The sequence below is a fragment of the Schistocerca nitens genome, chromosome 6 (genome assembly GCF_023898315.1).
Source record: "Schistocerca nitens isolate TAMUIC-IGC-003100 chromosome 6, iqSchNite1.1, whole genome shotgun sequence".
Lineage (NCBI taxonomy): Eukaryota > Metazoa > Arthropoda > Insecta > Orthoptera > Acrididae > Schistocerca > Schistocerca nitens.
In genome coordinates, this window is record NC_064619.1 from 453257808 (window position 1) to 453275845 (window position 18038).

General features: G+C 45.6%; 1 protein-coding gene across 1 annotated transcript in view; it reads left to right on the forward strand.

The window, feature by feature from the left end:
- Nucleotides 1-18038, forward strand: part of LOC126263401 (uncharacterized) — a 191459-nt gene that overhangs the window by 118595 nt on the left and 54826 nt on the right. The window contains exon 3 of the mRNA XM_049960495.1: nt 11513-12020. Coding sequence (XP_049816452.1) covers nt 11513-12020 — 508 coding nt within the window. The remainder of the gene's footprint in view (nt 1-11512; nt 12021-18038) is intronic.

Here is an 18038-nt window from a genome sequence, read left to right on the forward strand (position 1 = left end):
TTGACATAGGTTACGTAATTTTGTAATATATCACATATATAAATGTGTATGTAAAACATAAATGGGATCTACATCAATTTTTTAGCCAACGGCCTTGCCGCAGTGGTAACACCGGTTCCCTTCGGATCACCGAAGTTGAGCGTGATCGGGCTGGGCTAGCACTAGGATGGGTGACCATCCGGTCTGCCGAGCACTGTTGGCAAGCTGAGTGCACTCAGCCCTTCTGAGGCAACTGAGAAGCTACTTGATTGACAAGTAGTGGCTCCAGTCTTGTAAACTGACATACGGCCGGGAGAACGATGTGTTGACCACATGCCTCTCCAAATCCGCATCCAGTGACGCCTTTGGGCTGAGGATGACACGGCGGCCGGTCGGTACCATTGGGCCTTTCGAGGTCTGTTCGAACAGAGCGCTACTGAAGTTTCAGACGGAAAAGGACATAGAGTGGAGGGAGGAGCAGGTGGTCAGAGAGGATGGGAGGGGGTTACGCACAGAGAGGAACAAGATGTCCCGTGAAACTATATTGTGAGGTGCAGAAGACAGTGTTGCTGTGTATGACGTCACAGTATGTGACTTGCAATTTCAACAAACAAAATTAATAAAATGAAAAAAATTCATGAAGTTACGAAATGAATTTTGAAAGACAGAATAACTAAAACTGTTCCCCAAAAGAGGCCCCTTGATTCTACGTAAGCAACTGACTAAATAAAATTCCAAACGCCGAATGATAGACACACAAATGTAACACTACACTGTAAGAATGAGACTGGTTGACAAGAAACGCCATTTAAACTCAACTTTACCTAATCTGAACCTGGTATTAATTTTGAAATGCAACACCTAACTAAGAATGATCTTATTGTCGTGAACGTGATGTAAAACTGGGCCTAACAAATTTGTGAGGCGTACCTGTGGCAACGGCAACTCAGTACTGCTCGAAGTGCTGAACATAAAAATACAACACAGCAACAAACCAGCTAAATAAAAGAAAATCCCTGCACGGCGCACTGCAACTATGCTAAGCAAATTAAGCTTCGGCTTTACTTCTGTGCGTCTGTGTTCCGCTCAATGTAGTGCGGAGACACATACGATAAAAAAAATAAAAATCGTGGTGACACGGCGGAGGACTGAATAAGTAAAGAGTTTAGCGTTCAAAAACTATACTGAAACTCTGATACCCTCCTTAACAATTACAACCATCTTTACAAAATGTACTTCAGTACAAATATGGCTCTGTCATGAAATTAATTACTTGTATGGTAAAGGAGTGGTGAATCTGTGACATATGAGTGCAAGCTACATAAACTGATAACTTGACTTAATCACGTCTGAACAATGAAACTAACTAACCCTTACCTGTAAAGAAAAATCCGACTAAAACTTTCCGTTTCCCAAAATTATGCGCAGGTAGGCAAACCAGCAACGACAATACCTGAAAATCTTCACACTTCTCAGTTAAACTTTACCAAATCGTATTTCCAAAATTCAGCCCCTTTGTCTTTATTTCTGTGTTTCTGTAAGCTATTTACAGATCGTTCAGTAGCGCAACCGACGTCTGACGCCCTCACTTACTTCTTTCAGAATGCTACCGCAACGCCAATGCTACTGGAAAGCAAAGATTGTAATGCTTGTACTCAGAACGTCTGTGGCGGGACATATCGGTTATTGAAGATAACCGTTTGAAATATGTCAAGAGTATACATATGAGGTAAGACATATCAGACGAAAATACAGAGCTCACATTACAGTCTTCGAATACCAAAAATAAACAGAAATCTTACAACGTGCACACCATGGCGGGTATTTAATGATTAGAGTTGCAGTTTTCTGTGACAGGTAGAGGGAGGAGGAGAACAGTGTTTAACGTCCCGTCGACAACGAGGTCATTAGAGACGGAGCAGAAGCTTAGGGAAGGACGGAGACGGAAATCGGCCATTTGCCTGGAGCAATTTAGGGAAATCACGGAACACCTAAATCTGGATGGTCGTACGCAGGTTTGAACCGTCGTCCTCCCGCGTGGGAGTCCAGTGTGCTAATCATCGCGCTACCTCGTTGTGAAAGGTGGAATGACCACCAAAGTGGAACTAAATCGACAGATGTAAAGGTAATATCCGGAGTACCACAGGGAAGTGTGATAGGACCGTTGCTGTTTACATTATATATAAATGATCTAGTAGAAGGCCTGCCGTGGTGGCCGAGCGGTTCTAGGCGCTACAGTCTGCAACCGCGCGACCGCTACTGTCGCAGGTTCGAATCCTGCCTCGGGCATGGATGTGTGTGATGTCCTTAGGTTAGTTAGGTTTAATTAGTTCTAAGTTCTAGGCGACTGATGACCTCAGAAGTTAAGTCGCATAGTGCTCAGAGCCATCTAGTAGAAGGTGTCGGATGCTCTTTAAGGCTATTCGCAGATTATGCAGTTGTCTATACCAAAGTAGCAACACCAGAAGATAGTAAAATTTGAAGAACGAACTGCAGAGAACTGATGAATGGTGCAGACTCTGGCAGTTGACCCTGAACGTACATAAATGTAACATATTGCGCATAGATAGGAAAAGAAATCCACTACTGTAGCTACACTATTGATGATAAACAGCTGGAGACAGAGTCTGCCGTAAAATATTTAGGCGTAACTATCTAGAGCGACCTTAATTGGAATGACCACATAAAACAGATAATGGGAAAAGCAGACGCCAGACTCAGATGCATCGGAAGAATCTTAAGGAAATTTAACTCATCCACGAAAGAAGTGTCTTATAAGGCGCTTGTTCGCCCGATTCTTGAGTATTGTTCATCTGTCTGGGGTCCCTATCAGGTAGGACTAATAGAGGAGATAGAGAAGATCCAACGAAGAGCGGCGCGTTTCGTCACGGGCCCGTTTAGCTGGCGAGAGAGCGTTACGGAAATGCTAAACACACTCCACTGGAAGACGTTACAAGAGAGGCGTTGTGCATCACGGAGAGATTTACTATTGAAATTTCTAGACAGCACTTTTCAGGAGGAGTCGGACAACATATTACTTCTCCTCACATACATCTCGCGTACTGACCATGAGGAGAAAATTCGAGAAATTAGAACCAATACAGAGGCTTACCGACAGTCATTCTTCCCACGCACTCTTCGCGAGTGGAACGGGGTCGGAGGGATCAGATAGTGGTACTGAAAGTACCCTCCACCACACACCATTAGGTTGCTTGCGGAGTATGATATAGATGTAGATTAGGGTTGTTCATGGTTATGTTGTTACCAGGCCTGGTAGAATATATAGGCTATCTAACATTATTGGGCTGCATCTCCGTGTCCTTCGCAGCTATCACTCAGCATCTGACGGATACTAGAGTTCTCTAATGTCAGTCCTATGTGGTGTATTTACTTTTATTGAGTCGGCCATAGTGCCTTTTTGCCATCACTGAAGGGGCAGCTTTTGTACATAGGCTATCTCCTGCATTTGTCACACTTACGATACGGATGGTTTGAAAACGGACAATGTCCAAAACTAGTCACCATCAAGAAATAAAAGAAGATACTTCTCAATATAAGTTATGACCAAACTACAGCCATTTATTTGAATTATAAGACAAGTTGTGGACCTATTTTTCAACTGCAGCATGCTGCAAGTTCGTTCGTATGAGAACCGTCGGCAATCTGTGGGGGTTTCCCATTTTTCTAATGTCTTGGAGAGGCACAGCGCTGTTACTCCTGGCGTCATCTATGGGGAGCCGTAGGGTTTGACGTCAGGTGACAGCTGGTAGTGACTGCGGGAACTCTGACAGCACAACAGTTCGTCACGGACATCCTCTGTTCTCATGTGTTACCCCCATGCGGCAGTATTCTGGTGCCATTTTTCAACAGGACAATGCTCGCAGTATATTGCACGTGTCTCTATTAACTGCCTGCTTAATGTTGAGGTACTCTCGCAGCCAGCAAGAATCCAAGATCTGTCTCCAATCGAACTTCTGTGGTACCAGCCCGGACGTGAACTCCGGCTCACTGCCTGTACCAGTGCCATTCCCAGCAACATCCAGAGTGGGTACGATGTCATACTGACAAGTGGGCTCATATTGCAAAGTTATTTGTAGATTTAATTCAATTTTGTAATCACTGAAATAATATCATATACTCTCATCCCGTGAAGTTTCATTTCGTTTCGTCTTCCCCTTCTGGATGGTTCAGTTTTCATGTCAAGCAATGTAATAATAAAAACATATTTCAAATTTTGTTTTATCAGTATGTAGCTACAAAAAACAGCATTATTACATCATATTATAAGATCCCGACTGGTAGAGGTTCAGATTCTGGGAGAATAGGGCGTTATTCACTTTGTGACAGTGCTGCAGTCACTTCTTCGGGATGCCTCATTTAACAAGGTTGGTTTGACATCTTGAAACTCCCTTCCTCGGTCTGTTAAGGGAATTCCGAGTTAGATCTGGAGGTGAAAGCCTGCTGAGGTAGCCTCCTTCAGCTCTAATCCTGGGGCTGGTACTTGCTCTTGCTACAGTTACGTTCTGCTCGTTTCTGCATTACTAATAATTGCCTCACTTGCTCTTAAATGCTCTTCCTAGAACAAAGTCTGGAAGGCCAGATCTAATGTTCGAGCAGAATATGGCGTAGATCAGCAGTTCGTTAATCCCCTTGGATTTCTTTTGCGATGACACACTGATGCGCCAAAGAAACTGATACATCTACCTCACACCGTGTAGGTCCCCCGCGAACACGCAGAAGTGCCGCAAAATGACATGGCATGGACTCAACTAATGTCTGAAGTAGTGCTGGAGGGAATTGACACCATAAATCCTGCAGTGCTGTCCAGAAATCGGTAAGAGTACGAGGTGATGAAGGTCTCTTCTGAACAGTACGTTACAAGGCAGCCCAGATATGACCAATGATGTTCATGTCTGTGGAGTTTGGCGGCAGCCGGAAATGTTTAAACTCAAAAGACTATTCTTGGAGCCGCTCTGTAGCAATTCGGCCGGCCGTAGTAGCCGAGCGTTTCTAGGCGCCTCAGTATGGAGCCGCGCAACCGCTCCGGTCGCAGGTTCGAATCCTGCCTCGGGCATGGATGTGTGTGATGTCCTTAGGTTAGTTAGATTTAAGTAGTTCCAAGTTCTAGGGGACTGATGACAGATCTTGAGTCCCATAGTGCTCAGAGCCATTTGAACCATTTTGTAGCAATTCTGGACGTGTGGGGTGTCACATTGTCCTGCTAGAATTGCCCCAAGTCCGTCGGAATGCACAATGGGCATGAATGGATGCAGGTGTTCAGACAGGATCGCCACACCACTACAGAGCCTACAACAGATTGAACAATCTCCTGCTGACAAGCAGGGTCCACGGATTCATGAGTTTGTCTCTATACCCGCACACGTTCATCCGCTCGATAAAATCTGAAACTAGAGTCGTCCGACCAGGCAACGTGTTTCCAGTCATCAACAGTCCACTGTCGGTGTTGACGGGCCAAGGCGAGGCGTAAAGCTTTGTGTCGTACAGTCATCAAGGGTACACGAGTGAGCCCTCGGCTCCTGAAGCCCATATCGATTATCTTTCGTTGAAAGGTTCGCACGCTGACACTTGATGGTCCAGCACTGAAATCTGCAGCAATTTGCGGAAGTGTTGCACTCCTGTCCCGTTGAACGATTCTCTTCAGTCTTCGTTGGTCCCATTCTTGCAGGATCTTTTTCCGTCGCAGCGATGTAGGAGATTTGATGTTTTACCGGATTCCTGATATTCACGGTACACTCGTGAAATGGTCGTACGGGAAAATCCTCACTTCATCGCTACCTCGGAGATGCTGTGTCACATCGCTCGTGCGCCGATTATAGCACCACGTTCAAACTCCCTTAAATCTTGATAACCACTCATTGTAGGACCAATAATCGATCTAAGAACGTCGCCATACACTTGTTGTCTTAAATAGGCGTTGCCGACCGCATCGCCGTATTCTGCCTGTTTACATTTCTCTGTATTTGAATACGCATGCCTATACCAGCTTCTTTGGCACTTCAGTGTATAAGGTAGAGTAATTCCTCCAATGGGATAAATTTTCTCACAATCCGTCCAGTCTCATTAATAGTTACATCCATCTGTTTGTAGTTTCCTGAATAGCTTGTTAGCTTCTTAGGTGAGAAGCACATACGCTGATTTTTGTGGGTTTAGCTTTAGATAGTTGAAGTTCTACCGGTAATATAACCAATTTGTCTTCCACTTCTTCGAGTGTGTAGTCCTGTGGAGCAGCCGCTGTATCATCAGCATAAATATACACAGAAGCAGCCTCGCCAAAGATTTTAATGCACATCCGGACGTACCCTGGGCAAAATAGGTGGAATCCCAACGGCCTATCCTTCTAAAGACGGAGCCACAGAGATCTTAAATTTATTTATACAGTATAATATTGTCATAAGCGTGAAAATTGTTTTGAACACCAAAGAACATTATTAGGCACGGACCTACTGACGCAGGTATGTTCTTGTCTTCTTCCAGCCCTTAAAAAATGAGACGCTAAAACACGAGAAGTTTCTTTGAGATTCGCATAATGATAGCATGGCAGACAATACCCTCTCACATCCATCACGTCACCAAACAGAGCTCAGCGTTGTCACAGAATCTTCTATTGTCATAAATATTAATACGTACAACGCCTGAAATGAGGCCGTTAAAGGGAACAGCACCCTGCTGTTGTGTTCATTGCACCGGTGACGACGGCATCTGTGACCGTAGCGGAGGTGGGCAGGAAGTCGGATCATAACAGAAATCCGCTTATGTAATCGATAGGTGTTCGCGTGACTGCGGTTTCGTCTCCATCTGTCAAGAGACGGAGAAGGCCGCCCTCTCTCCAGCATGTCTCGGGACAGGACGACAGTGGCCTCCAAAATGAGGGAATATCGGTGTAACGTTGCATCGACGATGTCGGAAGAAGCGATGCTCTAGCTTCTGAAGCGTTTATCCTCTTAAAAAATTGTTACAGCCAAAAAGGGAAGAACTTCCTGTCATGACGCTTTACCGTGTCGGGTATACTAAACGCGGAAGTTGCTGTTTACGAAAGCTAGCATGTGGAGCGCTACGTAAAATGAAGCATGAAGGTAAATTCTAGCGAGCTGCACTCAGTTCTTCCCTAGACTACCATGTGGAGGCTTGCTTACCTCATATCTTTTAAAGCCGTCTCGACGTCGCCATTGAATTTCTTCTCTGTAGCTCGTGGCTTATACCATGCGCCTTGAAACAGTGAAGTTTGCAGTGGCTTTTAGCAACGCTACTACGACGCTACAATTATGTCTTAGTACGTGGGATGCCATCTCATGTATTAGTCCCGACAAAACTCAGGAAAACCTCCTTTCTCACAGACAGGCCTATGTGAGGGCCAGTCTAAACTCACTGATTACAGTAACGATCACGGAATCCGATAATAAGGCTCCGAGAACCATAAAATTCACAAAATGATGCACAGTAACTAAATATCTGTTTCTTCTGTTCAAACTACAGTTCCATTAGTCAAAATTTAAATATTTTTCTTACGTAAAATGAAGCACTCGTGATTAATGCATGTTTACAGAATGGAAGACATTGCTAGAGGACCTTAGATAGTGTCTTACTACATACACCAAAAAAAGTTTTGCATCGTATCTGTTCCGAGATTTCCGGAACCTGTACAGAAAATTGGAATAGAGATCAACATAAACCTCATTTCCGCCCGTATTATTGGTCATGAAAGCTACATATTGCATGCTGTACCACCATACAGCGAGACGTTCAGAGGAAGTGGTCCAGACTGCTGTACACGCCAGTACCTGTAACACCCAGTAGCACGTCCTCTTGCGTTGATGCATTCCTGTATTCGTCGTGGCTTACTATCCACAAGTTCATCAAGACACTGACGGCCCATATTGTCCCACTCCTCAAAGGCGTTTCGCCTTAGATCCTGCAGAGCGGTTGGTGGGTCACGTCGTCCATAAACAGCCCTTTTCAATCTATCCTAGGCTTGTTTGATTGGGTTTATGTCTGGAGAACATGCTGGCCGCTATAGTCGAGCGATGTCGTTATCCTGAAGGAAGTCATTCACAAGATGTGCACGATGGGGGCGCGAATTGTTGTCCATGAAGACGAATGCCTCGCCAATATGCTGCCGGTATCGTTGGACTATCGGTCGGAGGATGGCATTCACGTATCGTACAGCCGTTACGGCGCCTTCCATGACCACTAGCCGCGTACGTCGACCCCACATTATGTCACCCCAAAACAGCAGAGAACCTCCACCTTGCTGCACTCGCTGGTCAGTGTGTCTAAGGCGTTCACCCTGACCGGGTTGCCCCCAAACACGTCTCCGACGATTGCCTGGTTGAAGGCATAAGCGACACTCATCAGTGAAGAGAACGTGATGCCAATCCTGAGCGGTCCATTTGGCATGTTATTGGGCCCATCTGTACCGCGCTGCATGGTGTCGTGGTTGCAAAGATGGACTTCACCATGGACATCGGGAGTGAAGTTGCGCATCATGCAGCCTATTGCGCACAGTTTGCGTCGTAACACGACTTCCTGTGGCTGCACGAAAAACATTATTCAACATGGTGGCATTGCTGTCAGGGTTTCTCCGAGCCCTAACCCGTAGGTAGCGGTCATCCACTGCAGTGGTAGCACTTGGGCGGTCTGAGCGAAGCATGCCATCGACAGTTCCTGTCTCTCTGTATCTCCTCCATGTCCGAACAACATCGCTTTGGTTCACTCCAAGACAGCTGGACACTTCACTTGTTGAGAGCCCGTCCTGGCACAAAGTAGCAATGCGGACGCGATCGAACCGCGGTATTGACCGTCTAGGCATGACTGAACTGCAGACAACACGAGCCATGTACCTCCTTCCTGGTGGAATGATTGGAACTGATCGGCTCGGCTGCTTCCGACGGACGTTCGAGTCCTCCCTCGGGCATGGGTGTGTGTGTTTGTCCTTAGGATAATTTAAGTTAAGTAGTGTGTAAGCTTAGGGAATGATGACCTTAGCAGTTAAGTCCCATAAGATTTCACACACACTTGAACATTTTGAACTGATCGGCTGTCGGATCCTTCCGTCTACTAGGCGCTGCTCATGCGTGGTTGTTTACATCTTTGGGCGGTTTAGTGACGTCTCTGAACAGTCAAAGGGACTGTGTCTACAGTATCCACAGTCAATGTCTATCTTCAGGAGTTCTGGGAACTGGGGTCATGCAAAACTTTTTTTGATGTGTGTTTTTCCCCCTGCTTAAGCAGGACGCGCTTTTGATAGGTCTCCAGTGTCCGCCAAAGTTCGTAACAATGAGGTGATTTTCTTTTTTAACTTCTACGCGTCAGTTCTTAATAACTGAAATTGTATCTATATCGACAGCAGTGTGGGTAAAGTCTTCAGCATTGTCTGATTGATTTGGTGATCAGTTACACATTAAATGTCAATAATGGACGTTATGCAACTTGACGCCAAATATGATGGTGATTTTCTTGTTAACTTCTGTGCTTATATTCTCTTCGCGTAGAGACCGCTGCTGTCGCGTTGTCGTCCAAGAGAGGGGTCGGTCAGCGTGCTATTGGCTGGCGTCTTATTTCCAGCGCTCTCTTCTCTGACGTTCCCGTTTGGAGTGCCGGCCCTTGACTTTACGCCAGAACAGAAATAAGTATGGGCTCATAGTTATAACACAACAATGGAACGCTACAAGACAATGTTATTTGTGGTTGGAGCACTTTATACATAGGTGGGACTACTCAAGGGTTAATACAGTGTTGCCTTAACATTCAGTTATAACCTAAACTTAAAATTCCATGTCTCTAGATCGTTGGGTGATTAGTTTAATATCAATTTAAAATCTATAGCGAACAGACAGCTAAGAAAGCGATCTAATAAAAAGTGTTAAGAGATACACTTCACTTCCTGTACAAACTTTACAGCGATTCTGAAACCATACAAAAAAGACTATTTACGTTTGCATGAAATGAATTCATAATTGCGATATGGGCAGCCATCAGCCGCGTAACGGAACGACCATGAAAATTAGTGGCAGACTGGGACTCAGACCCGAATTTCCCAGTTATCGTGAGCGGTCACTTTACCATTAGACTATCGAAGCATGACTCACAGCGAGACCCAAACTGCCTGCATGGCTGTCCAGCGGAACACAGCGTCATAATTCCGAGTAACATAGACACTGCAATATCGTATTATAATGTTGTGTGACTAGGGCCTCCCATCGGGTAGCCCATTCGCCTGGTGTAAGTCTTTCGATTTGATGCAACTTCGGCGACTTGCGCGTCGATGGGAATGAAATGATGATGATTAGGATAACACAACACCCAGTCCGTGAGCGGAGAAATCTCTGACCCAGCCAGGAATCGAAACCGGGCCCTTAGGATTGACATTCTGTCACGCTGACCACTCAGATGTCGGGGGCGGACAATATCGTATTTGTTCGCCGACAATGAGCAAGCGACTTCCAATAAAATGTCTCAACTGTATAGGAATGTACGTAATGGATGTAGACAAATGGTTGACATCGTGTGGAAGTTTGGGTCTGGCCGTGAGTCATGTTCAGATAGTGTAATGGTAAGGCAACTGATAGCAATAAGTGGGTTTGAGTCCTGGTCCAGTACAAATTTTCATTGTCGCTATACCATTATACAGCTTTGCTTGTCCATATTCGCAAGTATGAATTCAGCCGGCCGCTTTAGCCGAGCGGTTCTAGGTGCTACAGTCTGGAACCGCGCGACCGCTACGGTCGCAGGTTCGAATCGTGCCTCGGGCGTGGATGTGTGTGATGTCCTCATGTTCGTTAGGTTTAAGTAGTTCTAAGTGTAGGGGACTGATGACATCAGATGTTAAGTCCCATAGTGCTCAGAGCCATTTTGAGCAAGTATGAATTCATTTTGTTGAGTTGGCAGAAGAGCCAACACCGTGTTACTAGAGGAGGCCGGAATGCACGCGTTTTAGGTCACGCAGGCTGGCGTGATGAGGGAAGGACTATACTGACGTGAGGTCTGGAACATGACAAGGAATTAGAATTCAGAAAGCGGACGTAGCTAGTTGATACTTAACTTTAATCCATTTATGATGAACGTCGCTCTTGACGGTACACGATTCACAATATCAATGCCAATAGTAACTGAATATGGCGCCTCGCAAGCTCGTAGCAAATGACGTAGCTGAAGGCTACGCTAAACGGTCGTCTCGGCAAATGAGAACGTATGTAGTCAGTGAACCATCGCTAGCAAAGTTGGCTGTACAACTGGGCCGAGTGCTAGGAAGTCTCTCTAGACTAGACCTGCCGTGTGGCGGCGCTCGGTCTGCAATCACTGATAGTGGCGACATGCGGGTCCGACGTATACTAACGGACCGTGGCAAGTGTGGTGTCTGGCGGTGACACCGCACATTTCATGTACAGTATTTCATAACGGCTGTAGTCGCCGCAGTGCCCGTTCCTTTGGGCAACCTTCAGGTCGAGCTACTATTCGACCGTGTCTGCAACGTGCCCGGACACGATCTTATTCGGCAGTGTGTGCGGTGTTGCAGGATGCGCTGGCTGTGGCTGTTGGCGGCAGCGGTGGCGGCCGCGCCTTCTCCTTCTCCCTCGCCTTCGCCTTCACCTCCCCCGGAACCGGAGGCGCAGTCGTGGCGGTGCCCGGCGGTGGGCGGCGGCGTGGCGTGCGCGTGCGACCTGCCGCACACGCTGCGGTGCGCGGGCGGCGCGGGCGCGCTGCGGGCCGTGGGCTCTGCGCTGCGCGGGCTGTCGCCGCCGCGCGCCGTGTCGCTGCTGGAGGTGTCTGCGCGCGGGCTGCCCGCGCTCGACGCGCCGCCGCTGGCGGGCGTGCTGCTGCACGGGCTGGTCGTGTCTTCGGGCGCGCTGCGGCGCGTGTCGGCGCGCGCCTTCGCCGGGCTGGCGGGCCCGCTGCAGGCGCTCGGCCTGCCCGACAACCGGCTGGACGCCGTACCCGCCGCCGCGCTCGCCGCCCTGCCCGCGCTGCAGCGCCTCGACCTCTCGCGCAACCTGCTGCAGCGCATCGACGACCGCGCGCTCCAGGTGACACACACTTTACTGTATAGCGGCGCGCGTCTGCTGGTGCGCCGGCCCGGCGCCGAGCCGAGCGGGTTGCGTAACCGGCCGGCTAGGCGCCCAGCGGGCACTATGCTATGTTAATTTTTTCAAATTGTTGCATCCTTGAGCCCCCGGTTCGCGATGTATGCTCCCCGGTTAATGGCTGACGCTACAGATCACACTTCATTAATAACTATAGTACGGGGTTACATCACCAGTTAGTTACATTTTCAGCAAGTGCACCAAGTCCTTTCATCCACACATGTATTTTTTCACCATTACTAACTTTACGACAGGAGCGAGTATACAATGTAAAAGGCATATTACTATACGGGGTGTTGCAAAAAGGTACGGCCAAACTTTCAAGAAACATTCCTCACACACAAAGAAAGAAAACATGTTATGTGGACATGTGTCCGGAAACGCTTACTTTCCATGTTAGAGCTCATTTTATTACTTCTCTTCAAATCACATTAATTGTGGAATGGAAACACACAGCAACAGAACGTACCAGCGTGACTTCGAACACTTCGTTTCAGGAAATGTTCAAAATGTCCTCCATTAGCGAGGATACGTGCGTTCACCCTCCGTCGCATGGAATCCCTGATGCGCTGATGCAGCCCTGGAGAATGGCGCATTGTATCACAGCCGTCCCCAATAAGAGAACGAAGAGTCTCTACATTTGGTACCGGGGTTGCGTAGACAAGAGCTTTCAAATGCCCCCATAAATGAAAGTCAAGAGGGTTGAGGTCAGGAGAGCGTGGAGGCCACGGAATTGGTCCACCTCTACCAATCCGTCGGTCACCGAATCTGTTGTTGAGAAGTGTACGAACACTTCGACTGAAATGTGCAGGAGCTCCATCGTGCGTGAATCACATGTTGTGTCATACTTGTAAAGGCACATGTTCTAGCAGTACAAGTAGAGTATCCCGTATGAAATCATGGCGGTGAATCGAGGAAGTACAGTACGTACTGACAAAACTAAAATGAGCTCTAACATGGAAATTAAGCGTTTCCGGACACATGTCCACATAACATCTTTTCTTTATTTGTGTGTGAGGAATGTTTCCTGAAAGTTTGGCCATACCTTTTTGTAACACCCTGTATACATAACTAGGTCTAGACTGAGACTTAGCATCTATTCCACAATGCCAGGTCTCGTAAGCGATGACATCTCGGTCGGCGAATGATTCGAGTCCAGGAAGAGAGGCATTCTCACATTGGACAATAGCTTGTATACGTTAATCAGCACGAAAAAAAGGGGTACACGCCGGTATTAGTTTTTGAAAATTATTAGCGTGTTACGTAACCAAGGTCACGCGTTCTCTATATAAGGGGGCAGTGCACGCCAGCGGAACCATTCCACTGTCAACTATATCTGCAACAGCACTAAAACACTATGCCTCTTCGACGTGTGTATCGTCAACGCCGCCAACGCACACATAATAAGCCTTGAAAATAAACTTGGCACAAATTGAACTGCACAAAGTGTGATATTGAATGGACCCATTTTTATCCGTGGATGTCGAGTTAATTTTAGTTTTGATGCAATAAAGTGCCTGACAGAGGGTTCAATGAACCACCTTCAAGCTGTCTCTCTACCGTTCCACTCTCGCACAGCACGCTAGAAAAACGAGCATTTACATTTTTCTTTGCGAGCCCTGTGTAACTTACCTGCAAAAATTAATAAATGAGAATTTGAAATGGAGCCAAGCGTAAACTCCCCGCAAAATTGATAAATGAAAATTGACCATGAACCACACAATACCAAATGTAACCTCCCAACAGAAATAATAATATCTGGTAAATTTTATAAGGACAGCAGCGCTGACCTTCGGCCCTGTATTCTGAATAAAAAAAGGAAAAATTATTACCTCAATAAAAACTGCAATTATATCTGCTCTTAATTATACATTCTTCGACACAGCTTCGTGCAATGCTGGCGTATATATATTTTTTTGATTCTTGGAAGCAATGATAATGCATTGGAGATTGAAATGAATGCTTTTCTTTTAAAGAGTTACTTTATATTATAAAAAAATTATTATTGGGGCATTTTTTAACAAATTAAATTACAATTAACATACATTATTAAATATGCGCAAGGCTGCTTCTTTACCTTATACAACAATACTCATCCTACAAAGTCCTGACCAGAGTCGCGACCAGAGCACACAGTCGACGCATGCCGACTCCCGCAGGCTACTCCTGTCCACTCGCTACTAAAGCCGACCGACTACTACTGTCGACTGACTACTACTGTATCCGACTGACTACTACTGCAGACTCGCGCAGACTAGCGCCGACTCGCGACAAGCAACAACTAACAATAAACTACTCTCTGGTCAGAGATTCTGTCATGCCTCGCCCATCGCCGGCGAAGCATACACCTTACACCTGATTTCTCTTATTTTATCGTGATGATCATTTCTTACTATGTAGGTGGGTGCCAACAGAATGTTTTCGCAATCGGAGGAGATAACTGGTGATTGAAATTTCATGAGAAGATCCCGTCGCAACGAAAAACGCCTTTGTTTTAATGATTGCCACTCCAACATCAACAAAAGCAAAACAAAGATAATGGAATGTAGTCGAATTAAATCGGGTGATGCTGAGGGAATTAGATTACGAAATGAGACACTTAAAGTAGTAAAGGAGTTTTGCTATTTGGGTAGTAAAATAACTGATGATGCTCGAAGTAGAGAGGATATAAAATGTAGACTGGCAATGGCAAGGAAAGCGTTTCTTAAGAAGAAAAATTTTTAACATCGAGTATAGATTTAAATGTCAGAAAGTCGTTTCTGAAAGTATTTGTATAGAGTGTAGCCATGTATGGAAGTGAAACGTGGACGATAAATAGTTTAGACAAGAAGAGAATAGAAGCTTTCGAAATGCTGAAGATTAGATGGGTAGATCACATAACTAATGAGGAGGTATTCAATAGAATTGGGGAGAAGAGGAGCTTGTGGCACAACTTGACTAGAAGAAGGGATCGGTTGGTAGGACGTGTTCTGAGACATCGAGGGATCACCAATTTAGTATTGGAGGGCAGCGTGGAGGGTAAAAATCGTAGAGGGAGACCAAGAGACGAATACACTAAGCAGATTCAGAAGGATGTAGGCTGCAGTAGGTACTGGGAGATGAAGAGGCTTGCACAGGATAGAGTAGCATGGAGAGCTGCATCAAACCAGTCTCAGGACTGAAGACCAGAACAACAACTACTCCAATTCATGTATCGTGTCTGTGACACTATCTCCCCTATTTTGCGATATTACAAAACGAGCTGCCCTTCTTTATGCTATTTCGATGTCATCCATCAGTCCCACCTGATGCGGATCCCACACCGCACAGCAATACTCCAGAACAGGGCGGACAAGCGTGGTGTAAGCAGTCTGTTTAGTAGACCTGTTGCACCTTCTAAGTGTTCTGCCAATGAATCGCAGTCTTTGGTTTGGTCCACCCACAATATTATCTACGTGATCGTTCCAATTTAGGTTATTTGTAATTGTAATCCCTAAGTATTTAGTTGAATTTACAGCCTTAGGATTTGTGTGACTTACGCGTAATCGAAATTTAGCTGATTTCTTTTAGTACTCATGTGAATAACTTCATACTTTTCCTTATTCAGGGTCAATTGCCACTTTTCGCACCATACAAATATCTAATCTAAATCATTTTGCAAGTCGTTTTCATCATCTGATGACTTTACGAGACGGTAAATGACAGCATCATCTGCAAACAATGTAAGATGGCTACTGAGATTGTTTCTTATGTCGTTAATATAGATCAGGAACAATAGAGAGCCTATAACACTTCCTTGGGGAACGCCGGATATTACTTCTGTTTTACTCGATGACTTTCCGGCCATTATTACGAACTGTGTCCTTTCTGGCAGGAAATAACGAATCCAGTCGCACAACTGAGGCGATGCTCCGTAGGCACGCTGTTTGGTTAGAAGACGCTTGTGAGGAACGTTGTCGAAAGCCTTCTGGAAATCTAAAAATATGGAGTCAATTTCACATCCCGTGTCGATAGCACTTATTACTTCATGGGTATAAAGAGCTAGCTGTGTTTCACAAGAACGATATTTTCTGAATCCTTCCTGGCTATGTGTTAATAAATCTTTTTCTTCGAGGTACTTCATAATGTTCGAATACAGTATATGTTCCAAAACCCTACTGCAAATCTAAGTTAGTGATATAGGCCTGTAATTCCTCCTGTAATTACTCCTACTTCCCTTTTTGGGTACTGGTGTGACTTGAGCAATTTTCCAGTCTTTAGGTACGGATCTTTCTGTGAGCGAGTGGTTGTATGTAATTGCTAAATATGGAGCTATTTTATCAGCATACTCTGAGAGGAACCTGACCGGTACACAATCCGGACCGGAAGCCTTGCCTTCATTAAGAGATTTAAGCTGCTTCGTTACTCCGAGGATATGTACTTCTATGTTTCTCATCTTGGCAGTTGTTCTTGATTGGAATTCAGGAATATTTACTTTGTCTTCTTTGGTGAAGGAGTACTCGTTATTTTTTTCAACTTGCATTTCAGCGCAGCAGGTGAGACGACGGGCCTAAACCGGGCTCCAGACCCCCGTGTCAATATACAGTCACTTCCACAAGAAAGTGTACGCCGTAATGTTAAATGTAACGACCGCAGCGACATCTCTGGTAGCGGTCTCGAATCTGTACCCAATGCGCTTTTGGACAGTGTATAGCTAAGCAGTAAGAGAAAGTTGGATGTTTCATTTTGTCAGTTGCACTTTTGGCTATTTGCAGTTATTTACAGCCAATGTAAACACTGAAAAAATGTGCAATATTTATCAAAAATGGCTTCTGAGGTCCGTTAAGAAGTTATTTTCAAACGAGGCAAACTGGGTGCCTCAAGAGGGTAATGATCCGAAACATCACAGCTGTCTCTGTACAGCATGTAAACTATAGGGTCTCCATGGTGGATTAGCCTGCAATGTCTCCAGATGCAAATCCGACCGCAAATGTTTGGTCGTATGTTAAGATGAAGCCTAAAAGAAAGCCAATATACAGTACACTTTTTAGCACCTGTCATACAAAATCAGGATGACATGGAGATCTTAACAGAAAAAATCTTGTGAAAAGCATGCCAACAACGTGCGAAGCTATAATCGGTAATGGCGGCGATTGGATTAACTATTAGGCAATTTTGCGATTGGTAATAAAATGTATTTTCATGTAAACTTATATTTATAATAGAGTTATTTCGTACAGAGAACGGTGAGCACTTTCTTGTGGAACTGACTGTACTGCACAAAAATGCCACTGGAGAAATGGCGTATTATCGTTGCCACTTTCCAGTGAGGTGACAAAAGTCATGAGACTGCGATATGCTGTCATCCAGGTAGCGGCAATATCGCGTACACGAGGTATAAAAGGGCAGTGTGTTGCCGCAGCTGTCAATTATACTCAGGTGATGCATGTGAAAAGGTTTCCGACACGATCGTGGCCGCAGGGGGGAATTAACAGACTTGGAACGTGGAAGTTGGGGGACATTTCATTTTGGAAATGGTTAGGCAGTTCAATATTCCACAGTGTCGAGAGCGTGCCGAGAACACAAAGTTTCAAGCATTACCTCCCACCATGAACAACACAGTAGCCAATGGGTTTCATATAACGACTGAAAGCAGCAGCGTTTGCATAGACTTGTCACTGTAGCAGACAAGCAACACTGCATGAAGCAACTGAAGAAATCAATGCGGGACATACGACAAATGTATCCATTGCGAAAGAGTGGCGAAATTTGCCGTTAAAGGGCTATGACAGTAGGCGACCAATGTTGGTTGATTGGTTGTTTGTGGGAAGAGACCAAACAGCGAGGTTATCGGTCTCATAGGGTTAGGGAAGGATGGGGAAGGAAGTCGGCCGTGCCCTTTCAAAGGAACCATCCCGGCATTTGCCTGGAGCGATTTAGGGAAATCACGGAAAACCTAAATCAGGATGGTCGGACGCGGGATTGAACCGTCGTCCTTCCGAA